Here is a 25,384-nt window from a genome sequence, read left to right as displayed (position 1 = left end):
TTCCACAATGACAGCAATCCACAGGGTAGTTCCTAACTTCCAAATCCCTTCTGAAAAGATATCTTTTCAGAACTAATCTGAGAGGTTAGCCCCACTTAGAACTTTCCTGAGCTGATTATCAACTCAACAAAACCTGAACTGTTTGTATTCCTGGTCAATGGGTGAAATATTTTTGTGAATTTGCTTAGCATTCTTGTAAGGTGGAAGAAAATAAGAGTCCCCCCACCCTCCTCATCCCTGACAGTTTTTTTTTTCGACATGAGCGACACAAGATGGCTTCCAAGTGTACTCCTCTCCAATACATTTCTCCTCTGTGACAGGTTCTTGTTCTTAAAGACATTACACCCATGTAAACTAATATAAGAATCCTCTAAATACTTCAGAAACTGACCTACCTGTATATACCCCTTTTTGTTTGTTTGTTTGTTTTTTCATAAAAAATAATACGAGAAAGAAACAGGAAGTTATCTATAATCAAAAACATCTTGCATTTGAAAAACACATGCTGAAGGTACAACTTGCCTCCGACTGTAGTCTGTACAATCAATGATCTTTCAGATGGGGATCGGTGATGGAACTTGACAGAGTATCTGTCATTAGCAGAGGGCAGTATCAGTATATCCCCGGGGCTGGGGGAAATCCTGTACCAGATCAACTGTCCCCGGGGTGGGGGCAAATCATTCTGGGGTCAGAGCACACCATGAATATGCACAAAGACAACTGCTGTACTGACAGATGATGGAGTGGCAGACATGATGGGCACCAGCTGAGGAAAGCCTGGGACTCTCAGCACAGGTGCAGCCAATAGTATGTGAGATTCCTGGAAAGGTTTCTACAGGAGATTTCATTTTCCACTCGAGTGGGAACTATCCCAAACATGTCACATATTCCCCCTTACTGATCTTTTGCTGTGTTGGGATCTCCCGTTAATTTTCAAAACCAGCACTTCCTTTCCAAATCTTCTTGTGTTGTGCTTTTAGGGTTTTAACCTGGGAGTCAAATGTTGATATTTTTCCTCAGAAACTTGGTTACAACCAAACATTCTCAATTAAAACCACTGTCAAGTAAAATTCCGTTCACTCAGAATAATAACTGGTACAAGCAGGAAATTTGTGAGGGCAATGCTGCACCATCAATGTAACAGAGCAATTTCAACCAATTGTGATGGACAATGAATTGATAACAGTATGTGCATGTTGGCCTTGAGAATATCTTCCTCATCAGACAAATTTCTAATGTTGAAACAGCAAGTAACTGGGTTCAAAAATATCTTTGATTCAGGTACGAAGGCCTACATGTGTCTCAGCCAGGAGCATACTAGTAACTTCAGTACCACAAAAATGTTCATGCAGGTACGATTTCAGCAAGATACTGTGGACATTGAAAATATATGCCTACATACGGTGGCCACAACAAATCTTTGATACCAAAGAAGAAGTTGACAAAGCACCTTTGAGTCTGATGCAGAGACTGGCTGTAAGTTGTAAAAGAAAACTGCTGCACTCCGACGTCTGCCCTTCTCAGTCCAGTAACCCCTCCATGCACCCCATCCCACCAGATGTTCCAGTCAGGTTCAACTACCCAAACCAAACCAAGGGGAATATTCGCCTGTAATTTGTCCCATGATGTTTCGCATTTCACCAGCCGTTTATTACACCATAGCCTTCGGGGCCTGTAGAGGTTGTAATATTCATATGCCAAGCATTCCTGGGACCAGCTGCAGAAGCCGGCTGTGAACACAGCCCTAACAGTGTTCAGATTCTAAACCAGGCCAGTAAAAAAAAAGATCACTTCTAGGTCTATTCTCACAGTGCATACTCATAGTTTTTCTTGTGATTTCATAACACTTCTGGCGATGAATGACATACCTGTGGCCAGGAACTGACAAGATTCAGCCCAGATCCTCAGAACTGAAACTCTAGATGAGCATCGTGAGTTTTCAACAGTTACTATATTGACTTATCCACAAGTAAAGTCCATGTAACTTGAGCAGCTGACCTTAACCACAGAGGAATATTCCTGCATGCCTTAATGTGTTCCCATAATATTATTTGAATTCACCTGGGTGGGGCTTTCAGTTGATTTGGATGAACATGACAGAAAATTGTAAGCCTGATATGGGAATAGAGTCTCTGTGGTATGAACATCGTCACATCTCTCTTCTCAGCAGATGCTTTGTGATAATGCATGATCCAGGTAAGGATAAGTCTCTTGGTAAATCCAGGGACTCTAGTATTGAGTTAGAGTCCTAATAGATCCGGAGGATTTGGCCCCCAAGGAAACTGGGAACAAAGATTTCATTCCAGCTGTGAACACAAGTTGTCACATGAGCGTGAACAATTCCACTGACTAGCTCCATGACCATTCATTATGCATTTCCCATTGTCTGCTTAGGCCTACTCTTCTGTCACTATTAAATGCATGCTCACATTGTACATGTAAATGTACAGTAAATGCACCTGTGAACTAGACATATAGGCCAAGAACCAGTTTGGAGGATCTTGTTGGCTTCAAGCAAGGAGGATATAATTTAATGCACAACACTAGTTGCCCTATATGTTCGGAACTTGTTTAGAGTTTGTCACACAAAAAGGCTCAGACACTGAATATCATACAATTTCTATTTTTAGCATTGGAGGAAAAGTGTGACAAACAGGGAGAAAAACCTGATGAGGGTAAACAGGAATAACATCTGCTTGTCCCTTTAAGCCTGTGTTCCCAAAGGAGTGGATTCCAATGGACATGAACCTGCCTCCTAAGAATGTGTGGTTTTTCTTGACGAGTCTGTGCCTGGCATCTTTAACATTTGTAAATCCTTAAGCAACTGTCACTTGGAGATGTCTGGGTATCACATTATCTGATTTCATCATCTGCCCAGACATGAATAGTCTGTGTTCAAGTTTACATCCAAGACAAAATGAATATTTCCCAGGACTTACATGCAGATCAGGGATGAGATTGACCAATGATAAAAAAATTAGCTGAACACAGCTGAAAAAAGGCATAAAGAAGCTGAACTGTGAAAATCTCCTCTACTTTTGTACACCAGCCAATGAGGAAAAAAGCTGAAATCCAAAACAAAAAAAGCTGAAATCAGCTAAGAAGCAAGAGAAATTTCAACCCTTCTAAATGTAAGTGCAAAGGTATGTTCTGTCTCCCTGGCTAAAAATACAGCTTATACTGAGAAGAGTTAAAATCAACACTTTGAGCAGCTGAGATGGCTGTCTCTCTCCTCCACCTCACCCCAACCAGTTAGGTGTCTCTCAAGTTGCTCAACCCATGCACTGAGACAGCAAATCCCCCACCCCAAAAAAAAAAAAATCTACACAGAATCTTATTTCAGTAACAATGGGTCAGCTGCATCAGCCGAATGCAGTTGCAGATAATTACTGTACGGTTTGGTTGACTTCTTTGAACATTTTGAGTTTGGGACGTTATCCCCCCAAAGTGGTAGGTCTCCGGAACAGGGTACAGATGTAATTATGAGGATTAAATATAAGGAACTGCTAAGTTAACAGTCTACAGATGTTAAGGTGGAGAAAACCTTTTTCCACCTGATCTGCCTGTATCTGCCCACTTTAATAAAAATGTCAACTTTTTGGATGGCTGAAAACGTGTGCTAAAAAGCACTCTTCCTTATCTTTACAGGCATGTGACAAGTCGGCCTACATTGGGACCAAATAAGCTGCGCATGTACCATGTTGCGACTATCAAGAAAAGATTATGCTTGCTCTATATAATCTGCGTGTGTATAAAAAGCAGCGAGTGAGTAATGCTATGGTGCCATTTTTACACATGACCCCAGCCCGAAGCTAGCAAAGCAAACGGCAGGAAATTCAATCTTATATCCTGACATCACTGAAAACTTCTGGCATTATCACTACACAGACAGAGGGTACAGAGGCCAACCGGCCGCTCAACAGTTCATTCACAGTTGCATTTGCATTGGCAAAACCCCAGACTTGGGGGACTATATTTGGACGATTATGTAAATTATTTTTTCCCATTCATGAAAAGGCAGTGGCATGGTATGGTCTTGGGGTAGAGGTCAAAGCAACATCCAGCCGTGAGAGCAAACTGGAAACGGTAAGGAATTAGGCGAAGTTGGAAACACATTTTTTTGATAAGCAACACAGTAGTCTCCAAAGTCACCGAAAAGGCCAATATGATTTTTTTTTTAAATGTTCAGGGTACCAACCAGCAGGCTGTCTGCTGAAATGATGTACCCCGGATTTCTGACCTTTGACCTTTCATCTTGCCTTATCTTACCCTTAGCCTTCATTTGGGTCACAGGTCGCCAGACAGTTGATAAGACTATTTTTTCAGGGACAGACAAACTCTGACAAATTTTGCTTGCAATAAGTCTAAGGTTTTAGAGATTGGGTAATAAAATTGTACCCTCAAGAGTTGAACTGTTAGATATGTACAATAGAATAAGCAAAAAAAAAACACAGAAGCAACCTTTGCACTAAGAGTGCAGATTAGATTTAGAGATACCTTTTCAAGTGCAATGTTACATTTTTTATTTTGCATATGTGCCACATCAAAAATTGCACTTGAAAATTAATTGCGATTGATTCAACTAGCCTTTATGTTGATGAATTTGACACCTTTCGACAAATCAAAATTGTTAACAACATGCCACAAACATTTAAACACAAATGCAAACTTGCAAGTTTCTACTTGTATCTTGGAGAGACACAGCTAATAACCCTCACAAGACACGACATCATTGTTTAAACAGTATAATGTGGAACTCCGGAGAGTTTACTCTCTTTTCATGTCTTGGGCACCAGACCACTGTTAACTATTTGCTGGGTCTATAGGCACAGGCTAGGCCAGTTGCTGCACAGTAGCAAAATGGGAAGGGATCTGAAATCCAGCACCAAGGTTAAAAAGATCTGGTATTTACCCCTGGAACTATTTCATTAAAGGCTTGACTCTGGCAGCAGTAGGTTCATTTATGAAAGGAAAGCTGACAAAAAAGTTTCAAATATCCTTGAAGCATTGTACATGTATCTGGGTCTTGGATACATTCTGGGATAGGTTGGATTTTGGGGTAGGGCACAGGAAAACATTCCTTCTTTTTGTACGTGACTAACAAAATTACATCAGCATCACATCAACTCAGTTCCTGAAATAATGTCACATTTATGTTTCCCCAGCAACTTCCCAACTCACTGTTTTGACAGTTGTGGTAAGACCTTAACCTGGTCCATGTAATTGGGTAAAAGATCCTACCAGTGGGAAAATGTCATTGTTCCCAAACCCCTGTGTGTAGATAAATCTTGCTAGTCTGCCAGTCAAGAATTCCCAGGATTAACCCACACAAAGCTGCATGTTTTTAATCATATCTCATTCGCTTATTTTTCAGGGCGGACAATAAGCCTACCTGTTCTCGACTTGAAGGAATGTTTGGGGGGAGTTGATTTTACCTACATGTTTTTAATCATATCTCATTCGCTTATTTTTCAGGTAGGACAATAAGCCTACCTGTTTTCAACTTGAAGGAATGTTTGGGGGGGAGTTGATTTTACCTACAACTTTTGCAAGGTTAAAACCTGTGAAGTGTAACAAATACAGCTGGCATTTTAGCATGAACAAGACACACCTATCACACGTTTTAAACCACTAACAACTTAGAGCACTATTCTTTATGGGGGGAGGGGCTGAGGAGGAGCGGGGTTTGAAAATAAAGTGAATGAAAATGTTTCAGCTAGTTTAGCATAATTTATCTAAAATTAAACGTTTGTTTATTTTTGGCTCCTTTCGTCTGGGAATAAACCTTTCAAGAGAATGATAAATTTTGGAGGAATCGATTTTCAGAAATGTTTCATTTGTACACATGTACTTGCCTTTTCAAAAAATTATTGAAACAAACGTGCAAGTGCATTAGAAAAATTACAGCAAAGAGAAATAATATTTTTCTATCACCTATTGCAAAAATGATCCACCACAAAACCACGCCATGTCTTATTGTTCCCATTGAAATCATTTTCATTAGAAATTTACACAGGTAAAAATCCTTTTTTTAAAGAAGGCAAAACCTGAAATGATAACACACCCACACAATGCCACAAAATACCATGAATAGTGGGCCAGCACTGTACAACCAACAAGAATTCTTTGGCACAACCATTTTGATGAATGAAATGTCACAGCATGAATACAGGAAAGAATTTCTGTTTGGGTGTCATGCATGGCTGTGTCATTCAATGCCATGAATAAATTTTCTACTTTTTTCGCTTTTTTTTTTTTTTTACCAAAGCTGGCAATTTCCATATTTGGGAAGGCAATTCTTTAAACATAGATTTCTATACCAAACTTTGTAAAGGTCCAGTTACTGCAAGCAAAGCTTTGCAACAAATCATTATTTTCATGAAAATTGTTCAAAATCCAACTGAACCCCCCAAAATAAGGAGCTTTGCTTACATGTGTAAAACCAGCAGAACTTCCCACTGCTCAGCTAAAGTGCAAGCCACCATAACCATAGCGTGTAAGCCTACTAGTATAATGTAGATGCGTGTGGGTGCTCTGCATTGAACCTGTGACTCGCCCTACTGTATTAAATTAGCTCTGCTCAGCAAAACTTTTTACCAACTCTCCTTGTTGATCTGCTTCACTGTCCTGCTCACCAACTTGGCTTAGATCGGCTCAATGGCTCTGCTTAATGATTTTGCTTTTTAGGTCTGCTTAGTATTGTACGTGTAGATCAGTGTAATGGTTCTGCTGAGTGGTTGTACTTGATAAGGCTGTGCAAAATGGCTGTGGTTACTGGATCTGTTATGAACTTGCTGCTTAGCTGATCCACTTAGTAAGTTAGTAGTTGTGTTTAATAGCTTTGCACTATACTACATACATGAAGGAATCTGCTGAGAACCAGCTTTACTTTACACTGGCTCAGTGGCTCTGCTTTTTCTTTTAATACAAATAACAACAGATGAATGTTTATCCAGAAGACAATGAAGACTACACAATGTTCACATAACTAGTTATTGCCTGGGTTCAGTATAAATCAGACTTGTAGCATTACTTCACTGTAGGAATCATGGTCTCAACAGACATGTATTTATAAATAAATAAAACTGAGTGAATGGCTACAGAGTACATACATACAAGACAACACCACAGCCACCATTGTACCTCTAGTGTAATGAAGTGACTGATCACCAACTGATGCCCAACAGAGCAATACGTGAGCATTGTTGCATTTCATACTGCCACCATGGAATGGTTTTTTTAAGTTTTAACAATCACCAAATACTCCCATTTAAGTCAATGGTAGCTTGAACTTCAACGGTTCACCGAGTGTGTCGGCACTTTCAACTAACCTTCACGCCAGCCTTGGTACAAGGCAAAAAGCCTACTTGTGTGAAAATACAGTGTCTCGAAATGAATTAATGTACTAATTCTTTGGTCATTTCAATGCTTAAATCAGTTTTTATTGGGACATAAACATCCAGCACGGTGTAAAGAAGCACTGCATATGTAAAGGATGTTTGAGCGAGTTTTACATGTATTACATACATGTGCTTATCTTCCGCTTAGTTGTCTAAGATGCCACTTGGCAAGCATTGCAGCTTTTTCTTCAATTTCCAAGTTGAAGCAAAATGTCAGTAATCTTTATCAGATGTTTATCCATGAAAATTGGTGAAATAAAGCAAGAACACTATTAACAAAAGTTAGTCATTTTGTGCTCAAATGGTAAGTCGGGTCTCACTGACTAATTAAATTGAGAGAGAACTAATATTTAGTCAACAGTGACCGACTTTGGTCAAATTCTACAAATATTAGACTTATCTTTGATGAACAAATGTTAGTCATTGGCTTGCCTGACTAATTTAAATTAGTTATTGGTCTGTCTAACTAATTCAAATTGGTCATTTTAGACTTAGAGCTGGACTTTTAATTAGTATTATTAGTCAACATGACTAATTTTTGTTTACAGTGAATGTATGGAACCATTCCACATATCTACCAGTAGAAAGTGAAATAAGGAAGGGGTTGACACTTCTTTCTCAATTTCAGTTTGAAAGGTTTGATAACATTTCCAAAACATAATTTATCAATATTTCTTACTTTTTTTTGGCATTTTTTGATTGCTGAACTGCGAGAAATTGCTAAAAACATTCTTGCAACTAACGAGGCAAAAGATAAACATCCTTTACCTAAAAAGGGACAATGACTGGAAGTAAAGCAAGGACTCCTCACAAGATACCACCACGTTTCATTTTCACTCTCCAAGAACAAACAATCCCAAATAAAACTCTCATATCCATTTTGTGGATGTCTGCCTATACAAAGCACAACTCTGTCCAATTTAAACCTGAAGCCTAAACAGAACCCTCATTATTGAAGCTCATTATCCTTGAGTTCTAATCCCTTGTAAATGTTCAGGAGAAGCCTAGTGACTGGAGTGTACACAGTCCTGGTTTATGTGGGGCACCATGTGTGGCCTTACAGGTGCGTAATTAATTGAAAATCAGAGACACTTCATTGTATTTTAATAAATTGCCAATTTCACTGCCTCCTCTGTTGCTGTTTACCTGTTACCTCCATTTGTTTACAGATGTCAGTGTGCCGTTTTATCTCCTGTCACTATTTTGGGAGCTATGTGTTTTGTTCCCTAAGTAAATACTCAGGACTGAAGACATTTGGCGCCAAATGCTTGGGAACCTATGAAAGGGGCCTGGCAGCTCTGCTAGAACGAAGTCAGCAAATGTAAACAGATCAAGTACTTCAAACAAGGATTGCCTAGAATTTGATACTTAGAAAGTTTGGTGATGTATAACTTTTTACCCTCTTGCAACCCAAAGTCAATTTGAAGTTAAATTTCTCAATTTTGGATGATATCAAATCCGATGTTGGGATAAGGAGGGTGATCGAGAATGAGTGTTGGTAGGAGTAGGGAGACAGTACAGCCCAAGCGTTACTTTCCATCTCCTCTTCACTCATTTCTTGAAACTGGAAACAACGGCAGACTCATTTCCAGCTTTACACATTTGGTGAAATTCCTTCATGTATCACCTCACAGGTTACATGCATTTTCTACTAGGTTCACCGACATGTATCCTTGTCTGTATCCTAAGTGAGGTCTGAGAGCTCAGAATAAAACTCACAAGCTCAGTCAGGTGTGATTCAAACCCACTACTTCATGCTTACTAGTGTAGTGCAGACATCTCAACCACTCAACCACCAAGTTTGTCTGACTCAAATCCAATTCACCGGCGGGTACTGCAAGCAGTTAATGATATTAATATCATCACCAAAATTAGCTAAATTGATATCACTAACTAAGTTTGTTACAAAACAGAGGGCTTTTCACACTGTCCGAAATCTCAGGGTTGGAACCAGAACGAACCCCGAGATTTTTTATGAACCGTTTCACACTTGAAAAGCTTCAACCCAAGCCGAACTGGGAAAGGCACTCCAGCTGGATCGAAACCACCCTGGTAGCAACCAGGATTGAAAATTTCAAGCCGGATCGAAACTGTATTTTTTGAAGTGACCCGTGTAGAAAATGATAGTGTGAACGGCCCGAGTCATGCGGCTGATCCGTGTTGATGCACCCATGATGTAACAATTTTTTAATGACATGTCAAAGGTCAATAAACGATTGCAGCCAGTGTGGTTGTCGCTTTACACGTGTACACGTAGTATGACACTCATCGCTGAACAGTCATCACTAAAAATGGGCCCCAAAAAGGACAAAAAAGCCGAAAAAGGAAAAGCAGACAGACCGTCATGGAAGGACGAAGAAGTCAAGGCGCTTCCAGCGATTTGGTCGGCGGAGGACACGCAATAGTTAAGGTTTTTGGCAAGATAGCTGACGTTTTGGCTGAGCAAGGCATATGGGATAAGACGCCAAGCCAGTGCCGCAACAAGCTGAAGAACTTAAAGTACGAGTACAAGAAAGAAAGTAAAGGACCACAACAGGCACCAATCTGAGGGAAAAAGAAAAACCTGTCCCCACTTTGAGATGTTGGACTCAGTCCTCGGGTGCAGGCTGACAATTGAGCCCGGGCATCTGCTTGTTGACACAGTAAACTGGCACGCTGCAATGTATTATGGGAAGAGCCAACGCTGTGCGCCACTGGGCCTCTCCGGGTTGAGAATACAACAGTGTGAATACGCTGGCCCGATATCCGGATCAGACATTACACGGATCACGCAAGAGCTGGTCCATGCAAATGTGGTGTGAATGTTGCATCTCTCCAACCCATGTTGAAAATTTTTGGAATTGAACTGGTGTGGACCCGGGTAGGTTCGAACACGGATCGAAATGGAGTTAGTGTGAAAGCCCTCAAGTGGGGACATGCTCTTTAAAAAGTGCACTGTTTCAACTTGAAGCAATGAAACAAATTTTAACGCTGTGATCCTCACACTACAAGTTGATATTGGCGCAATTCAAAGCTGATGTATCAACAGGACTGAGCCAGCCAAAGTCCAGGTTACAGACTGAAGTCTGGCCAAGGGTCACCATGCTACATACAGACATTATATGGGGAGAGTAGGCTCACAGTAATGAGAAGTGTGAATACCTGATCTGAACCATAATAAAGGAGTGGCAGTTGGGACAAGATAATATTGCTTGTACACACATGTTGAACCTTATCACTCACAAGGTATTAACTGGATCCTTTTGACCAAATAAACTTGGACAACTTTATGACATTTTAATCAGGTCAGCATTGACTCTACAGAGGGGCCAATTTACTGATTTATCAAACTAGTAATAATTTATGGCATTTATTTCCAATAATTTATAAACTGGTGGCAATGCAATACCAAAATCTGCACCGCCTTAATTTCAGTATGACAATGTATAAACGTATGTAGATCAGTTTTTAGTAGAAACTAGTACATCCAACCCACCCAAAAGAATAAAGTGTGCATTTTGACAATGCAATATGATACCGGTATACACCACTAAAACCTAAACTATATTCTTTGTGAGGTATATGCATGAAGAATGCTGGCTTTATGGCTGTGACTGTGTACTTAACACAGAACAGTGATAGCAATAGAAAGAAATCTGACATTAGCAGCCTTCCTATAAGCTACAAGATTACACTGGCTGAAATGGATAAAGCTTTACCAGACTACAAAGGCAACATATACAGTAAACACTAAGTACAATTATTCCGCAGCAAAGATGCAGTCTAAAACATTCCGAACTAAAAACCAAGGAGGCCTTCAGGCACACTGGATCAAAACCTCTGGATTAAGACATCAAACATTGATTTAAGAATGCAGGTGAGTTGTCTGAACGTCCATCCCACATGTCTTGAGAAGAAGCTTTCGCGACCGTGACAACTTCAATAGTTTGGTGACTGAAAAGAGTTGGAAAACCCTTCAATCTGGAGTAAATTTTAATCTGGATTTGCACAAGGGATTAAACAGGGTAACACTGGGGATTATATCCTGGACACTGGCAGATTAAAGCTGGGCTTATCCATCTTGGGCTGCCAGATGACAGACAATCCACTGACGAGATAGGACCACCCTTCAGGAAGTGGGTTCAAAGCAAAGCTTTTCACCTCCACAGAGTTCCTGAGCCACAGAGCATTTGTACTTGCGATTATTGGCAAATATTAAACAGATTGATCTGTAAATTCATTTTTATTCATTTATTCAAAATGGATGCTTCTTGATACAGGAAAGCTACTCAGGGCAAGCCAATGCGCAAACTGACAGGTAAATACACGTATACTTGAAACCCTTTCATTTCATTGAATATGTGCATTTAATACACAGCAGTCCAACCACATCCGATCAGTGAGAGGTAGTGTATGTACAACAAACAATTTTTCTGCTGCATCGATATGGTTGTAATGCAGATACTTGAGGAAACATTGCACAATGACCCCCTGAGTTGATGAGATGCCGCTAGATGTGATGAAAGTGTTATTCACCCAGATCCTTTTAGGGAATACTTGAATCATCATGAGCCATAACCAGTGTTTTCACAAGTATTTGGGAAGCTCAGATCACACCCATTATTTCATGTAGATGAAGTTGTTGTTTTGGCAGTCATCTGTGAAAAGTCTGGAATCTCTGCCTAGATGCTGTCTGTCAGAGTGCCATTTTCCACTGCCCATATTTGCCGGAGGAAATCCAGAAAGTCCTTTTTACTCCCACGGACCTCCATCTTTGCCTTAGCCTACCCTTAACTCACAATGCAGCTGTTTCAATGTTTCATTGTAAAGTCTGTATGGTCATTATTACAAGTTACCCAAAATTGCAACAAGATGACCACCCTTTTTACCCTCAAATGGATGGTTGGATTAAAAAAAAAACCAATTATAATAACTACAGAACAAGGTGATGTCAACTGATGGTCACAAATGACATTTTGCTGTTGCCATGTGTAGTATTGTTGATCAGAGATTATTTATGTTGAAATCAAACTTCCGTAAGGAAGTGACGAAACAAAATATTGCATTTATATCAAGCAATTCCCAGCTTATTTTATTGGTGACATTTATTGAAAGGTGACATAAACGTGCAACTTGAGCAAGAGTAAAAGTAGGTTTACATGCACAGTATATCAATTTTAGCTTTATTTGGATATGTCCTTGCCAAAAGGCATGCTACAGATGGTAGAAAGAAAGACTTAACCATGAAATCAAGAAAAACCTTTTCTTTTTCTGTTGTAAGGATTTCTTTCGGACAGACTGTGAGCATTTTCGAAGCGAGTGGATTTGGCTTAGACTTCAGTTTCGCTGGTTCCAGTCAGAGCTTGTTCATGTGGTTTTGAACGCTGCTTCAAAATGGCTGGAACCAGCGAAACCAAAGTCTAAGCCGAATCCATTTATTTTAAAAACGGTCTTAGGCTAGTGTCAGACAACGGATGTTCAGCTGGACATTCTGTACACGTATGATACTGTTTGTTGTTTATTAGAAACAGTAAGATCAAGATTTTAGAGTTTTTCCATTTGTCACTACCTTGAGTTAAAAGTCCTTGATCTCTAAAGTCTAGGCCTAACTTTTCACAAATAATATGCCCAAGCGTTGCAAATTCTATGGAATACTTAAAAGTATGAAGTTCAAGTAGATGTACTTTTTGAACGGCTGTTACAAAAGGAGACATCCAGTTTGGTATCAGAGGGATTGAACCTTCATGCAAGCTTGACTTTGCATTGCTGGGAGGCCATGCAGAACAGACACAGGCCTTGACAAACAATGAACCATTGTTTTCTTACAGGTTTAGGGCTGTTTGAATTGTTACTGCTTTTAATCGGCAGGGTTCACTTTAAGTGCAAAGATTGTATACGCCTGCCTTTACAGGCAAGACAAACTATTCTGTTCTATGCACATAACACACAATTCATTTTTTTAGCTCTACTCCCTTCAATATATTTTCTCATTTTATTTCATTCCTTAGATCTTTACCGGTAAAATTTACCACTGAACCACAGCAGATGAAGTGCATCTTTCACGTTCAATGCACATGTAGAACATGCTTGTGGAACAGAAGTCCCTACACTATGTGTACAACAGGCCAAATCAAGATACTATCTGCATACTCACCGCATAGGTGCGCCATGAGGTGCACAAGTATATGCGCCTTTGACGAGGAGCATGCTGAATATGCGTAACTAATTTACTCCGGCATGTATGGTCTTTGTGTACACGCACAACGTATGCAAGAACTCGCTTGCAACCACCTGTCTTTCTTTTCACTGACTGGGGTACACTTCCGCTCGGGGGCGGACACAACCCTGCAGTTATCCTCTTTTTCACAATCAGTCTCATTTCAATTTCCCAAATGATACAACTGCAAAGAACATTATCACTGGAAAAACCTCAACATCTTTATTCAAGAACACAAATTAGGTTACTTTCAACAGAGTACACCGTGTACTTTGCCTCCCCCATCAAAAAGGTAACAATAAGACATGGACATGTACAGGCACTTGTTAATTAAAACAGCATGGAATGAAAGTAGAGGCAAAATGATTTGCTTTCCAGTTATGTAATAAGTGCTAGCTGATGTTTAAAAATCTACACTGCACAATGTTGTTGTCATATTTCCAACATTATCTTATGAAACAATGCAAGCATTCAACCCCCCCCACTGGCAGTTTTCTGAATCTTTCAGACAGACCTGAAATCGAGTATCCAAGACTAAAGGAGTGGCCAAGGCGCAAGTACAAGGAGCCCTGAACTTAATATCAACACCTGATACACAGGCTGCAACCTCTCACTCACTGTCCTCCAGGGCTGGTCCCCTGACACCTTCTCACTGTTCACTTCCACTGAAAAATCAGGGTTCCACCTCATCATAGAAATGCCACTTGATAAAAGAATTAGGCCTAATTCTAATAAAAGAATTAGGCTTCTTTATCAGGAACTTACAAATACCCCATGTGGATTATGACTTGTGCTGTCGGAAGTAAAATCAATTCTTTGGACTTGTAATTCAACTGGAGGAAACTCTAGCTTTCTGATTTCACAAATTCAAATTGGGGAAATTTGAAGAAATCTGCAGATTAAATCTGAAGTTAATTTGGGATTTTCACTCACCGTTACTTAAAGATGCATTCAATTTAATTGGTTCAAACTGTTCACTCTATGTGTGTGTCCGAAGTCAGCTGGCACACAGGACTTGTGTAGGTGACTGCAGGTGACCCACACATGTGGTTAACTGTGACCATTTTACTCTCCTGCAGATGTTCTATATATAATTTAAAAATATAAACTACAGTTTGATGAACCTGATTATTTAAACTAAATATTAGTCTATGAGGCAATGGTCCTTTTATGTTGTTGAGTAAATACACTACATATTGGAGAGGATTTGAGAATGCATGAGACCTGGAACAAAAATGGCAAACTGAACATGGCGCACCTAGACATAGGAATGAACCAACCCTATGCTTCTTCCGGTGGCATTCTTTTCCCCCACCCCTTACTCTGTGGTCACCTCTGCATTAGCAAACCTTTCTTGTGAACAATAATAAACATGATCTCTACAGTCGTCTTGTCTTTACATCATCTTCTGGAGCACTATGGCCCCTTTTGCCTCCTCTGTGTAAACATGAAAACACAGCATTACCAGTGATGACAGGTTTTGGCCATCTATGAAGTTGAATGGCAAGAGGCCACTCTGGCCAAGTAGCTTGGACAAATATACAACAGATGAGAAGTGAAATTATATCATACATGTATCTACTACCAAATTTTTAATAGAAGCTTACGTGTATCTGACCATTTACAGCTTCAGGTACATTTCTGACTGTCATCTTGCAACCTGGTACCACCATTTAATATGTACATCAAGGTACAATGTAAAAGTATTTGTACAGGCCACAGAAGTACAAGATTCATAAATTACTCAGCACTGTGATTTAGGTAACAAGCTGACATACATGTAACTCTCCACATTGTACTTGCACCTAAAGTATGATCCTTTTCACTAATAAAAATGTTGTAACACAGTCCTACAAACCACACACCAAGGTCAGATCAAGCGCAGGGTAAGAAAGGCGTCTCCCGTCACAGTTTCAATTAGTTTTAAAGAATAATGGAACAAGATGTAAAAGAATAATGCTTTTAATTTTTGTTTTACATAAGCCTTCAAGCCTGTGAAATCAAGATTCTGCATTTCACAAAAAATCCACTAACATAACAAAACTACATACATTCCTCTTTTTATTGCGTGAACTCGGGGGTTAATTCTTGACAAAGAAAAACAGAAGACGTAACGCTGCATGCATGCTCGCACACTCGGAGAGCCTCAATGCTCTTGAATATCAGTCCAATTTGCCTCCCATGGTGCAGGAAGTTGGCTACTGGGACCTGGCATGGGGAGGTAGTATCGGGCCAGTCCTGACTCAGCAAACACCAGCCATACTTCTATATTACAGTACTATCCTACAGTACACCCTGGTTTTGTTTGGGTCAATTATTCTGGCCAGTCGCAAACAGTGTGAACAGCCATTTACTTTCGGTGTCACCCCTTCCACTTTTCACTCAGCCTTCAAAACCAACACTGTGACTTAGTTAACTTCTTTCTGCTGACCGAGTGACCCCAGCTGCAAGACACAGCATCCCAACAACATGTTAAGAAGCGCCTTTGTGCAAGCCACACAATGATTTGTGTGCTCTCACCAAAAACAAGAAAACAACCGTCTCTTGCACCCAGCGTGTTTTATCACCACCTTTATTCTAATTCCATTTAACATCTTCCCAGAGACTCCAATACACTTCATAGCCACAATGCAAGTAGGCCATACCACAAGGAACCCAAGGAAGGGCACGCTTGAGTCACTGAAGCCCCAAATCTGAAGACTCCATGTCCTGTCTGACTCCAATGAGCTCAAACCTCAGTCAACCCAGAAACTGTTCCATGGTTTCATACTGGAATTTACACTTGCACACAAGTCAACTTGGGGCCAAATCCCACGTAGTTGTCACAAGGGCCAAAACCTGTGGTAATGCAATATTTAAATCAACTGAAGCCCTAGGATGCAGGCTTCTTCCTCATATTTCAACACACATCCTTCAGTTTTGCTTTTTAATGCAAACACTGACTGTTTTCATATACATGTAAACAGTATTCTGAAACAGTTTCTGATTGAGGAATTAGTCTCAATCTATTGGTGAGGAGCCAGGTCCACAGGAAGCCTTGGTACTGCTGTATGGAGTCAGTGCTGGATTACAAGAAATCACTGGTAATTGACAAACCTGTCACTCCCAGATCCTTCAAACTCTTTGGAGGATTCTGTAGGATTAAGTAAAGTACTACTTTACAAGTGACTCAATATCAGAGATGCCACTAGCCTATTTCCAGTTACTGACGACACCACTCAACACCGTCCTTCGTATTTCGCACCACAATATGACTGACGTAAGCACTCTACTGACAACTGCTCACAAGATCAAATACCCAGTCGCGTGGCGCAGGACATTTGCGCATCATAGATTTGCTTCCAGTCTTTTCTTCTTTATCTAATTTTGTCAATGTTGAAAACATTGAAGGGGGAAATGTAAAAAAAATCGGATTTGGGGAGAAAAATAAGAAAAAGTCGGATTCCCGATTAAAATCGGAAAAGTGGCATCTCTATGATAACCCTGTGAAGTTAAAGTAATGAAAATATATCACTGATTTCCTGAATGGTAAAGGCTTCCTTTTTCCAACAGACAAAATGCCTTGCGAGTAATGGATCACCACTACCCCACCAAAGTCCTGCTTAAAAAATCCTGACCTCTCAACCTGGGAGTCACACTGTTCAGGAGTACCAATACACCGAATGCAATTTCACTCCTGAAGATGAGCTGAAATGAGCAAGGGATTTTCCCAATCAAAGGGCATCTGGCAATTTTTCATTTGTGAGTAAAGAAACCTGTTTCCTATAAGTCTACGAGCATTTAGAAATCAGTGAGCTCAACCACCTTTTAGCACATAATGAGATCAACCTCAGTCCCTAATAGGATTACGGTAGATTAAAGAAAAAGAGAAATCCCTCTTTTAATAGTCAACCTTTTGGAACAAATCCCCTGTTTAATCAACTGAATGGTCAATCAGTAACTTTTGAACTAAGCCAGATTATAATCTGTGTTATAATCATTGTAAAGAAGAGTGGTAGACATCAATGATGAATATAGAACACCTTAGTAATGCAGGATAAGATTTGAAAACAGTTTCAAACATTTTCCAAAGTGACATTCTCAGATAAAAATCAACAAAAACATTGAAGGGTGGATTTTAACCACATTCATTGCCAAACTGAAATGCATTGTTAACTGCAGTGGTTCTTTTCCAGTTTTTCTATATCTGTACAAAACAAGTGGTGTTATGGTGTTATACATATACAATTATTTTGTCCAAAAATCTACTTCATACCAGCAAATTATACATTTTTTTAAAATCAAAACAGAAAACCAGCTAATCTAATTGCACAAAAATTCAATCACTCACCAGTCAATCCACAACCAGAATTCTTATTCAAATCCTGGAGAGCTGTCGTCGGATACACAATGTGAGGTCTTGCGCTTCCCTCATCTGAAGAAGTGGAATCTTCCAGGGGTTCAACAAAATACTGCATCCCTTCTGGGGTTTGAAATAGTCCATGCTGGATAGGGTTTAACCAAATAATTTGTTTTCTTGAGAGCTCAATTCAGATTTAATTTTAGAAAGTACACTTTCATCAATATCACAGTGTATTACACCTCACCAATTTGACAACCTTATCACTAGGCACAATGCAGGCAGTGAACTACCAGGTACAAGCACAGTGCTTTGACCAACCTACCAACTTTATTTCTCCACTCCTTGCTCCACCCTCCCACCCTCCAGGTTTTCAATTTTTCCTTCAGCAGTTTTCACGCAACCACTTGACGCTGGAAGAACACACATAATATTCCTTATTTAGGACATGTGCACTCCTTTAAGAATTATTTTTCCACTTCCGCGGTCTCTGGGTCGACTCAGGTTTGAGCTCAGTAGTTGACATATGAGCGCGTTATGCTTAGGTGGGTCAAAGCGCAATTGCAAGGTTGAAGAATTTACAGGTAAAAAAAACCCGTCCCCAGCAGTTCTTTTTGGTAAGAAAATCCAACGTTAAGGGGCTATCTGTCTACCACCCAAGAAATCGTCCTTGTAATTCTCAAAGCTTTAGTCTGTTAAGATTTTTCACTGCCATGTCTGCTTTACTGAATAATAGGAATATGCCCCACATTACACACCAGCACTTTCCTTTGTTTCGTTACTTCTCAACTAAGCACGGTTGGATAACATCTAGCACTTGGAAAGCTGCAGTCACCAGCACTTTAAAAAAATGCCCAATAATAGAAAACTGTGGCTAGGATGACATGGTAAACTTGGCAAAAACCATTTCATTCTTCTTGCATACTGACCTACAGGGAGTTGGTAAATATTTACAATTAAGAACACTCTGTTTACATTTGTCATTTCCAAGGGTATATTATTTAGGTCATAACGCTGCTGTATAAAACTTGAAATCAAAGCAAACAAAAAGTTGGTTCAGTTAGTAGTATTTATATGCGATTGACCAGTAAATCATGAACAGTCCCAGTCCTTCAACCCTCCTATGCTTTGATACATTCTTGACACAGTTATCATATCAGTCAAAATCAGTCAAATTTGCCATACGTGTCTGGGTACTGAGGGAAATCCATTGGACGGCATTTTTGACTGTTTTTGACAGTTAAAACACTAGAAAGGTTAAATATGTAAGTCGAAATTACATTTTAAATATCTACTGCTTTCAATATATGCATTCTATTCTGAATCCTAACCAAGGCTGAAAACACATATTTGTAAGTTTCAAGGCAATCTACTACTTTCAGCCACTGGCAAAGTATTTCACTCATGATGGTAATTGTGCCATCAAATATTAGATGAAAAGGTCAGAAGTCTCGGGACAAAAGTCATAAATTTATTTAAAGTAGTTAATAACATATGGCCATCACTTGCATTCATAAGAGTGTGCATGGGGCTGGTGATTAATGTAGTAAAGCTGGCTTTTGTCATGAAAGAAAATCATAAAATTTGATGACCAGGTTGACCACAGTTATTCATGTTACCAAACTTTCACAATAGATTATAAAAGATCTCGAAACGAACTGGAAATCCTTTGAATTTCTCTGTCCAGTACCATCTCAGGGCAAAGTGATAACATGTGGCAACCACTTGTGTCCAATAAAGTTTGTTAATTAATTCTGCCAAGTAACAAATTACAATTTGCCAAAGTGAGATTTATATAATAGGACTTTATCAACCTCTGTGGGAACACACTCAAGGTTAAACCACAACAGTATCAAGAGGCTACAGTTATGAGACCCCTATTACTCTGTGGTGACACCATAGTGTGACTAACCTTATAGAGCATTGGTATGAAGCAGGTGCCAATCCTTAAGTCTTAAAAGAGTAGCAATGAAAGCATTCAGGCCCCTTTTTGAGATGTATATTTAAGTGGCCATTCCTACTGATGTCCCACGTAGATCTCTCAATCCAAACCAATTACTTTGAATTTCATACTGAAATTTACCTCGTAATTATCAGACCTACATGTATCTCAGTCTCAGTGATTTACATCATACGCATTCTGAGAAGGCGTGAGAACTAAAACTACCAAATGGATCAAGTCATCAGTGCAGGCCTGGCGCCCGCCGTTATATGACAAGTTTTGTTTGCTCTTTCAGGTTGTTCACTGGGGATGTAAATTCAGTGGCAAAATAGCCTTAGGGCTTGGAAGTCCTGCAAGGTCATGCGAAGTTCACAGACAATAAAGTTGTAAAATACACCTTTAAGTCTTATTTACCTCACAAATATCTTGGAAGTGCAAGGATTAATCCATGTGAAATATCCATTTCTGTGTGCATTTGTTCATTGTACAGTGATTTTCTAAACAGCAAGCAGAATCTGTGTACCGTACAATATCTTTGGCGCAGGGACACTGTATCTCTAGTCAGCCCTACACAAAAATTTGTGTGCATGATGAGGGTATCTAGTTGAAGTAGAGCTGTTCATGTAACAGGTAAAAACTTAGGACATTGTAATTACATCCTGGGCAAAATAGTTACCAACAATAATTTAGGATTCATAAATGGGGTACAAGTAATTGTAAATTTCTTTTCCTTCATATTTTCTTCATTAAACAGGAATTGGGAATACACCATGCTCAGTTCTGACATAAAAAATAGTGATGGTACAGCGGCAGGGAGAGTTAGACACTGCTTAATAATCCCATTCTGCCGTCATAGCTGTATTACCTCACTGGATATAATTCTGACACCACATGCTGCAAACACTTGGTTGTAACGTCGGTCAAGCCTTAAAAGGTTAACAGTGATTCACGTCTTGAGGAAGTTGAACAAGTCCGGCAGGTGTATTGAGCTTTCATTTATTAAGACTCAGAGGAAGTTTTGTCTTTGAACTGGTGAGAATGTGTCTGCGACCATAGAGCTGAGGAAATGGCCACCATTGATTAACCTACTGCTACCACACACAAGTGGTGTATATAACATACTGTGCAGAACAAATCTGTGTATTTAAATACTTCTGTCACACACACAGAAAATTCTATGCTGAGTCTGAATTCTAAGTCTATAAAATGATGCCGTTTCAGCTTTTTTAACAGGTCTATACCCAATAACCCAAGGCAAAAATGAACCAGAGATGAACACACTGCAAATGGTATGCAGAAAAACCCAAACCTTCCCCTTTATGAGAACTTCTTCACTATGCGTGTGGGAAAATGCTGATTAAAAGTGCATGTGTATGTATGAAGCAATTGAGGCCACTTTGTATGGCAACCAAGTTGCAAGCTTACAGGAAACTTCCAATAGTTCTCATTCCCACCACTATATATCGAACAGGAATTCTACACATTTAATTGGGACTTAAACTGCTATTATGAATCTTTACAATTCCCAATTCATGTACAGTGAGGCAAATATTCCTAAGAAACGCACGGTGTAAAAATTTCCTCCCTAATCGTATTCCAAGGTTTTCCAACAATACAACAAATCAGCAATTCAGGTCGTCATGGTGGTGATACAGGCCTAAGCCAGTGAATGCAAAGGAGGTTAAACCTAACCCTTGCATTTGCGGCATGTCTTAAATATTTAGCACAATACCTGTAAGGGTTGAGTATGAAGATGTATTCCCTAAACTTCTTTGCTCCATGAAAACTAAACTTACCATGCCATCGCACAGGCTGAAGACAGCAGTCGAGGCGGGCTGGCCGTTCACAACGCCCCGGTAGAAACAGTGAAGTGGCGCGCTGGTATCCAACTCCCTGGCACTGTCTTCGTCGTCGTCTTCGTCCCCCAAAAATTCCACGACAAAGGACGGCGACAAGAAGGAATTATCCCGCGACAGATTCAACTGGAACTGTTGATGGAACGCTCCTAGCAGGAAAGTTGCCTGAGGTTGGTCGGCATCGTCTTCGGCTTCGCGGCCGGAATTGAGCGGAATGCGAGCACTACGTTTCTCGAAGTGTCGAGTGGTTCCGTCCGATGGCAACGGTAACCCATTGCGACTGTCCAAACGAACCGGCGTCACAATTTCATATTCTGACAACTGCGCCAACCGCTCCGACCCTGGAAATAAATAAAACGATTCTTGAAGACAAACGAAAAATTTCAGTCCGGGACGACATTTTTACACGGTCATTTTTAGGGATGACGCGCAACACAATAAAGTTTTCTGGTTTTCAGCCATTTTGAATACGTCACGTGCCCTGCATAATGTTAACAAAAAATGGCGGGAAAATTTACGGTTCAATCCCATCGGTATAATGTTTGAAGTGGGGACCATTTGCTTCAGGGTCCTGCGATTTGTAGTCCATGTGCCGTGTGGATTTTATTTCTTCCATGAACCACACATGAACTCTCTGGTCCTGTGAGTTTCTATAGAACGATCTGCGGTCTATTATCTTGCTGCGGGCTCGCACGTGGGCACATGTACACATACAAGCGCGCTCCATTTTGTACACCGACATAGATGTCACACTAGCCGCGACCAGCAATTGGAAGTGAGAATATCCATGTAGGATGTGTTTTATTCCTCCATGGAATAACCATGCAATAATTATGTATTCCAGATTACATTTCAGAGTTACAGCAAACGTACACAAGCAATGTAGGCATAAATAAACCAACTGTATAATTAATACAGCCATGGTAGCATAAATCTAAGTTGCATTTGGGCGATTGAGCAGCCACATAAAAGTACATAACCCATAGACCATGTAACCACAAATCGGAAGTTGTCTGGCTAAGCTTGATTGCGTTATGTAACAACGCTGTAGGCAAAAATTCGAGCTAGCTCAGCATTTAGACCAAAAAGATTGCTACAAGATTTTCACGCCTCACTCAACTGACTTGATGATTTCGCGGCCAAAACTTTAATCAAACTACAAACATAATATTCAGAGACAAGTCCATAACAAAGTTTACTAAAACTACTTCGTGTGAACAAAATGCAATTAAAACCACAAGTATATCAATAAACTGATAAAGGGAGCGTCTTTTTTGATCAACAATAATTTTATGTCTACACGGTTTGAGTGGCTAGTGGATGAGTATATTACCAAAAAAAAATCAGTTTTTCTACCACATAAACAAAACCAGATTGCAAGATATACCATCATGACCATTGAGGGAGAAAACATGGATATACTTACCATGAGTTGTCCAATGGACGGATTTAAAGTTGAAACCCTGTGCCAAACGAACAGACACCAAGTAAACCAAAATAAGTGCAGCAGATAGCGTTGTATTTACATTTAAGATACACATGACTGAAGAATCTTGCAGGTTTTCATGAAAACCAACATCACACATTCACTTCATCAGCAGATCAGCAGCGTGAGGTGGGTGGATGGGGGAAGGGTCCGTAAACAATCCGGAGTGTGTAGTGAGGATATTCCTCCTCAGAGCCGGGAGATCAGCTGGGTTGGGTTGGCTCGGCTAAGGGCCAATACGTTTTTAGTCAGGGAATTCCTGGGCACCGTTCCAAGTGGCACGTTGCCGATTGACTGAGTGCCTGACCGCCGAACGACCGGCAAACTCTGCTGGCTCTCTCGTCACTAGTTCGTACGTATACAGTACTTGCAGTACATGTACCTGTACATACACGGCCAATTCCACAGTGCGATTAGCGGCATACACTAAATTACACTTCGATTTCAGTGCGTGCGGCGCGGTGACGCACAGTAGTGCCATGGGCACATAAAAAGGGCTCTAGACAGTGTACATGGGGATTACGCACTCGTTGCTTGTATATCACAAACCCCGCATTCGGCCAATCGGCGTTCGGGATTTCCGTGGTCAAGCTGCACAGACGCAAATTGATACATCTAGTTGAGGGTTTATGCAGTCTCTTACCTCTACCATAGAGAAAAGACATGCTACTTCTGCACTTTAAGCTCGCTCAAGCATTTCTTTCCGATTTTTAGAGGGTCCACTTGATATATTTTTATGCATCCATAGTAGATAATCCAGAGAAGTTCAATACACAGTAACTTTTAATAAGCTTTTTTTTCTGATCATCAGTTTTTTAGTCTGTCTGTCTATATATGCCTATCTGCTTATCACGAGGGCCATTTTTGCTGGTTGATACACTTGTATTTGTTGAGAAAAATTATTTTACGGATACCGTTTTTGCTGGTTGATACACTTGTATTTGTTAAGAAAAATCATTTTACGGGTACCGTTCAATCGCCCAAAGAATAACACTTAGGCCCGCTCAAACGTCGTTCTTATTCCGTGTCGAATACAATAAAACATTTTTTTGCATTTCGCACGGCATAAGCACGAGGTTTGAAATGGGCCTTATTGTGGATCAAGGAAATCTCGACTTCAACAAAATCGCCAAAAGAATTCAGTCCAGCGGGTCCACGATGCACTGTAGCAGTATATGGTTCATAGGTCTCGAAAACAGTTTTGTCGGGTATCATCTACTTATTTTGCACACAGTTCAGATAAAGAGAGAACGTTGCCACAAAGTGTATTTGGTGTAAAATTTCTTTGCATCCTTTCAGAAGTGTGATAAGAAAATTACTAGAGTCGCTTTGAATCAAGTCGAATGTTAAAGCTTTCTTCAGAAACACGTTTCGTTGTGGGGGTCATAAAAGGTGCTATTGGTTTACAGAACGCCAAAAAATTCCATTCGTTTTGGCTGAAATAAAATTAGGAAAAGTTCGTAGCAAGTCAAAATTATAGGTCAAAATGATGTCCGAAATTATTGGCCGGGAATACAGTGCCCCCGTGGGGGGGGGAGGGGTGGTCCACCAGCTGAAGTGCATGCCCCTGGGTACCCAAGGATTATACAAAGCATATACATTTGTAACTGAATTCAGTGCCCCTTGAAAAAGTTCGCGCCCCCCCTAGTGATGATAATAATTAACGAGCCAATTAAATAAGAGAAAGAAAAGAAGTACAGTTACACAACTGCTGAATACCACACCAATGGAAGCCATTAGTTAGCGACTTTTTCATAAAACTTGACAAGAATGAATATTTACAGCCAGTGCAGAGACAACTGGATCTCTTTGCAAGTGCAGGACATCCAAGTCCGAATGTGAAATTTGGCTTGTGACAAAAGCAGTGGCGTAACTACATGGGCACGCCCCCCCAACAAATGTCTCCCCCCCCCCTTTGAAATCTGGAAACAACCTCTGCTGCAGCTAATTGTCTTTTGGTGCCCCCTTGAAAAAGTGTGTGTACCCGGGTGCCCCCGGACACAACAGGCCTAGTTACGCCACTAGACAAAAGAAATGACTTGAAGAAAGAAAGAGCAAGGCGATAACACGACTACCTAGACCGTGGAGAGTCTTGTGTCTTGCCCAGATAAACTCCAACTTATTGTTTACGTGCCCGTGCGCTCACCAGCAGGCAGGTTCCAAAA

At 40.2% G+C, this 25,384-nt stretch overlaps 1 protein-coding gene across 1 annotated transcript in view; it reads right to left on the bottom strand.

The window, feature by feature from the left end:
• Window positions 1–23,712, bottom strand: part of LOC110989211 (A disintegrin and metalloproteinase with thrombospondin motifs 9-like) — a 144,284-nt gene extending 120,572 nt beyond the window's left edge. Inside the window, exons 1-3 of the mRNA XM_087135790.1 lie at window positions 23,160–23,712; window positions 21,674–22,074; window positions 17,927–18,080 (exon numbers count right to left, since the gene is read on the bottom strand). Coding sequence (XP_086991916.1) covers window positions 17,927–18,080; window positions 21,674–22,074; window positions 23,160–23,319 — 715 coding nt within the window. The 5' untranslated portion in view covers window positions 23,320–23,712. The remainder of the gene's footprint in view (window positions 1–17,926; window positions 18,081–21,673; window positions 22,075–23,159) is intronic.
• Between the last annotated feature and the right edge of the window lie 1,672 nt (window positions 23,713–25,384).

Source organism: Acanthaster planci, linkage group LG04 (genome assembly GCF_054643075.1).
Source record: "Acanthaster planci isolate LZ-2023a linkage group LG04, COTS_SCS, whole genome shotgun sequence".
NCBI lineage: Eukaryota > Metazoa > Echinodermata > Asteroidea > Valvatida > Acanthasteridae > Acanthaster > Acanthaster planci.
The sequence above is the reverse complement of the archived record's forward strand: the minus strand, read 5'-3'. Positions and strand labels throughout refer to the sequence as shown.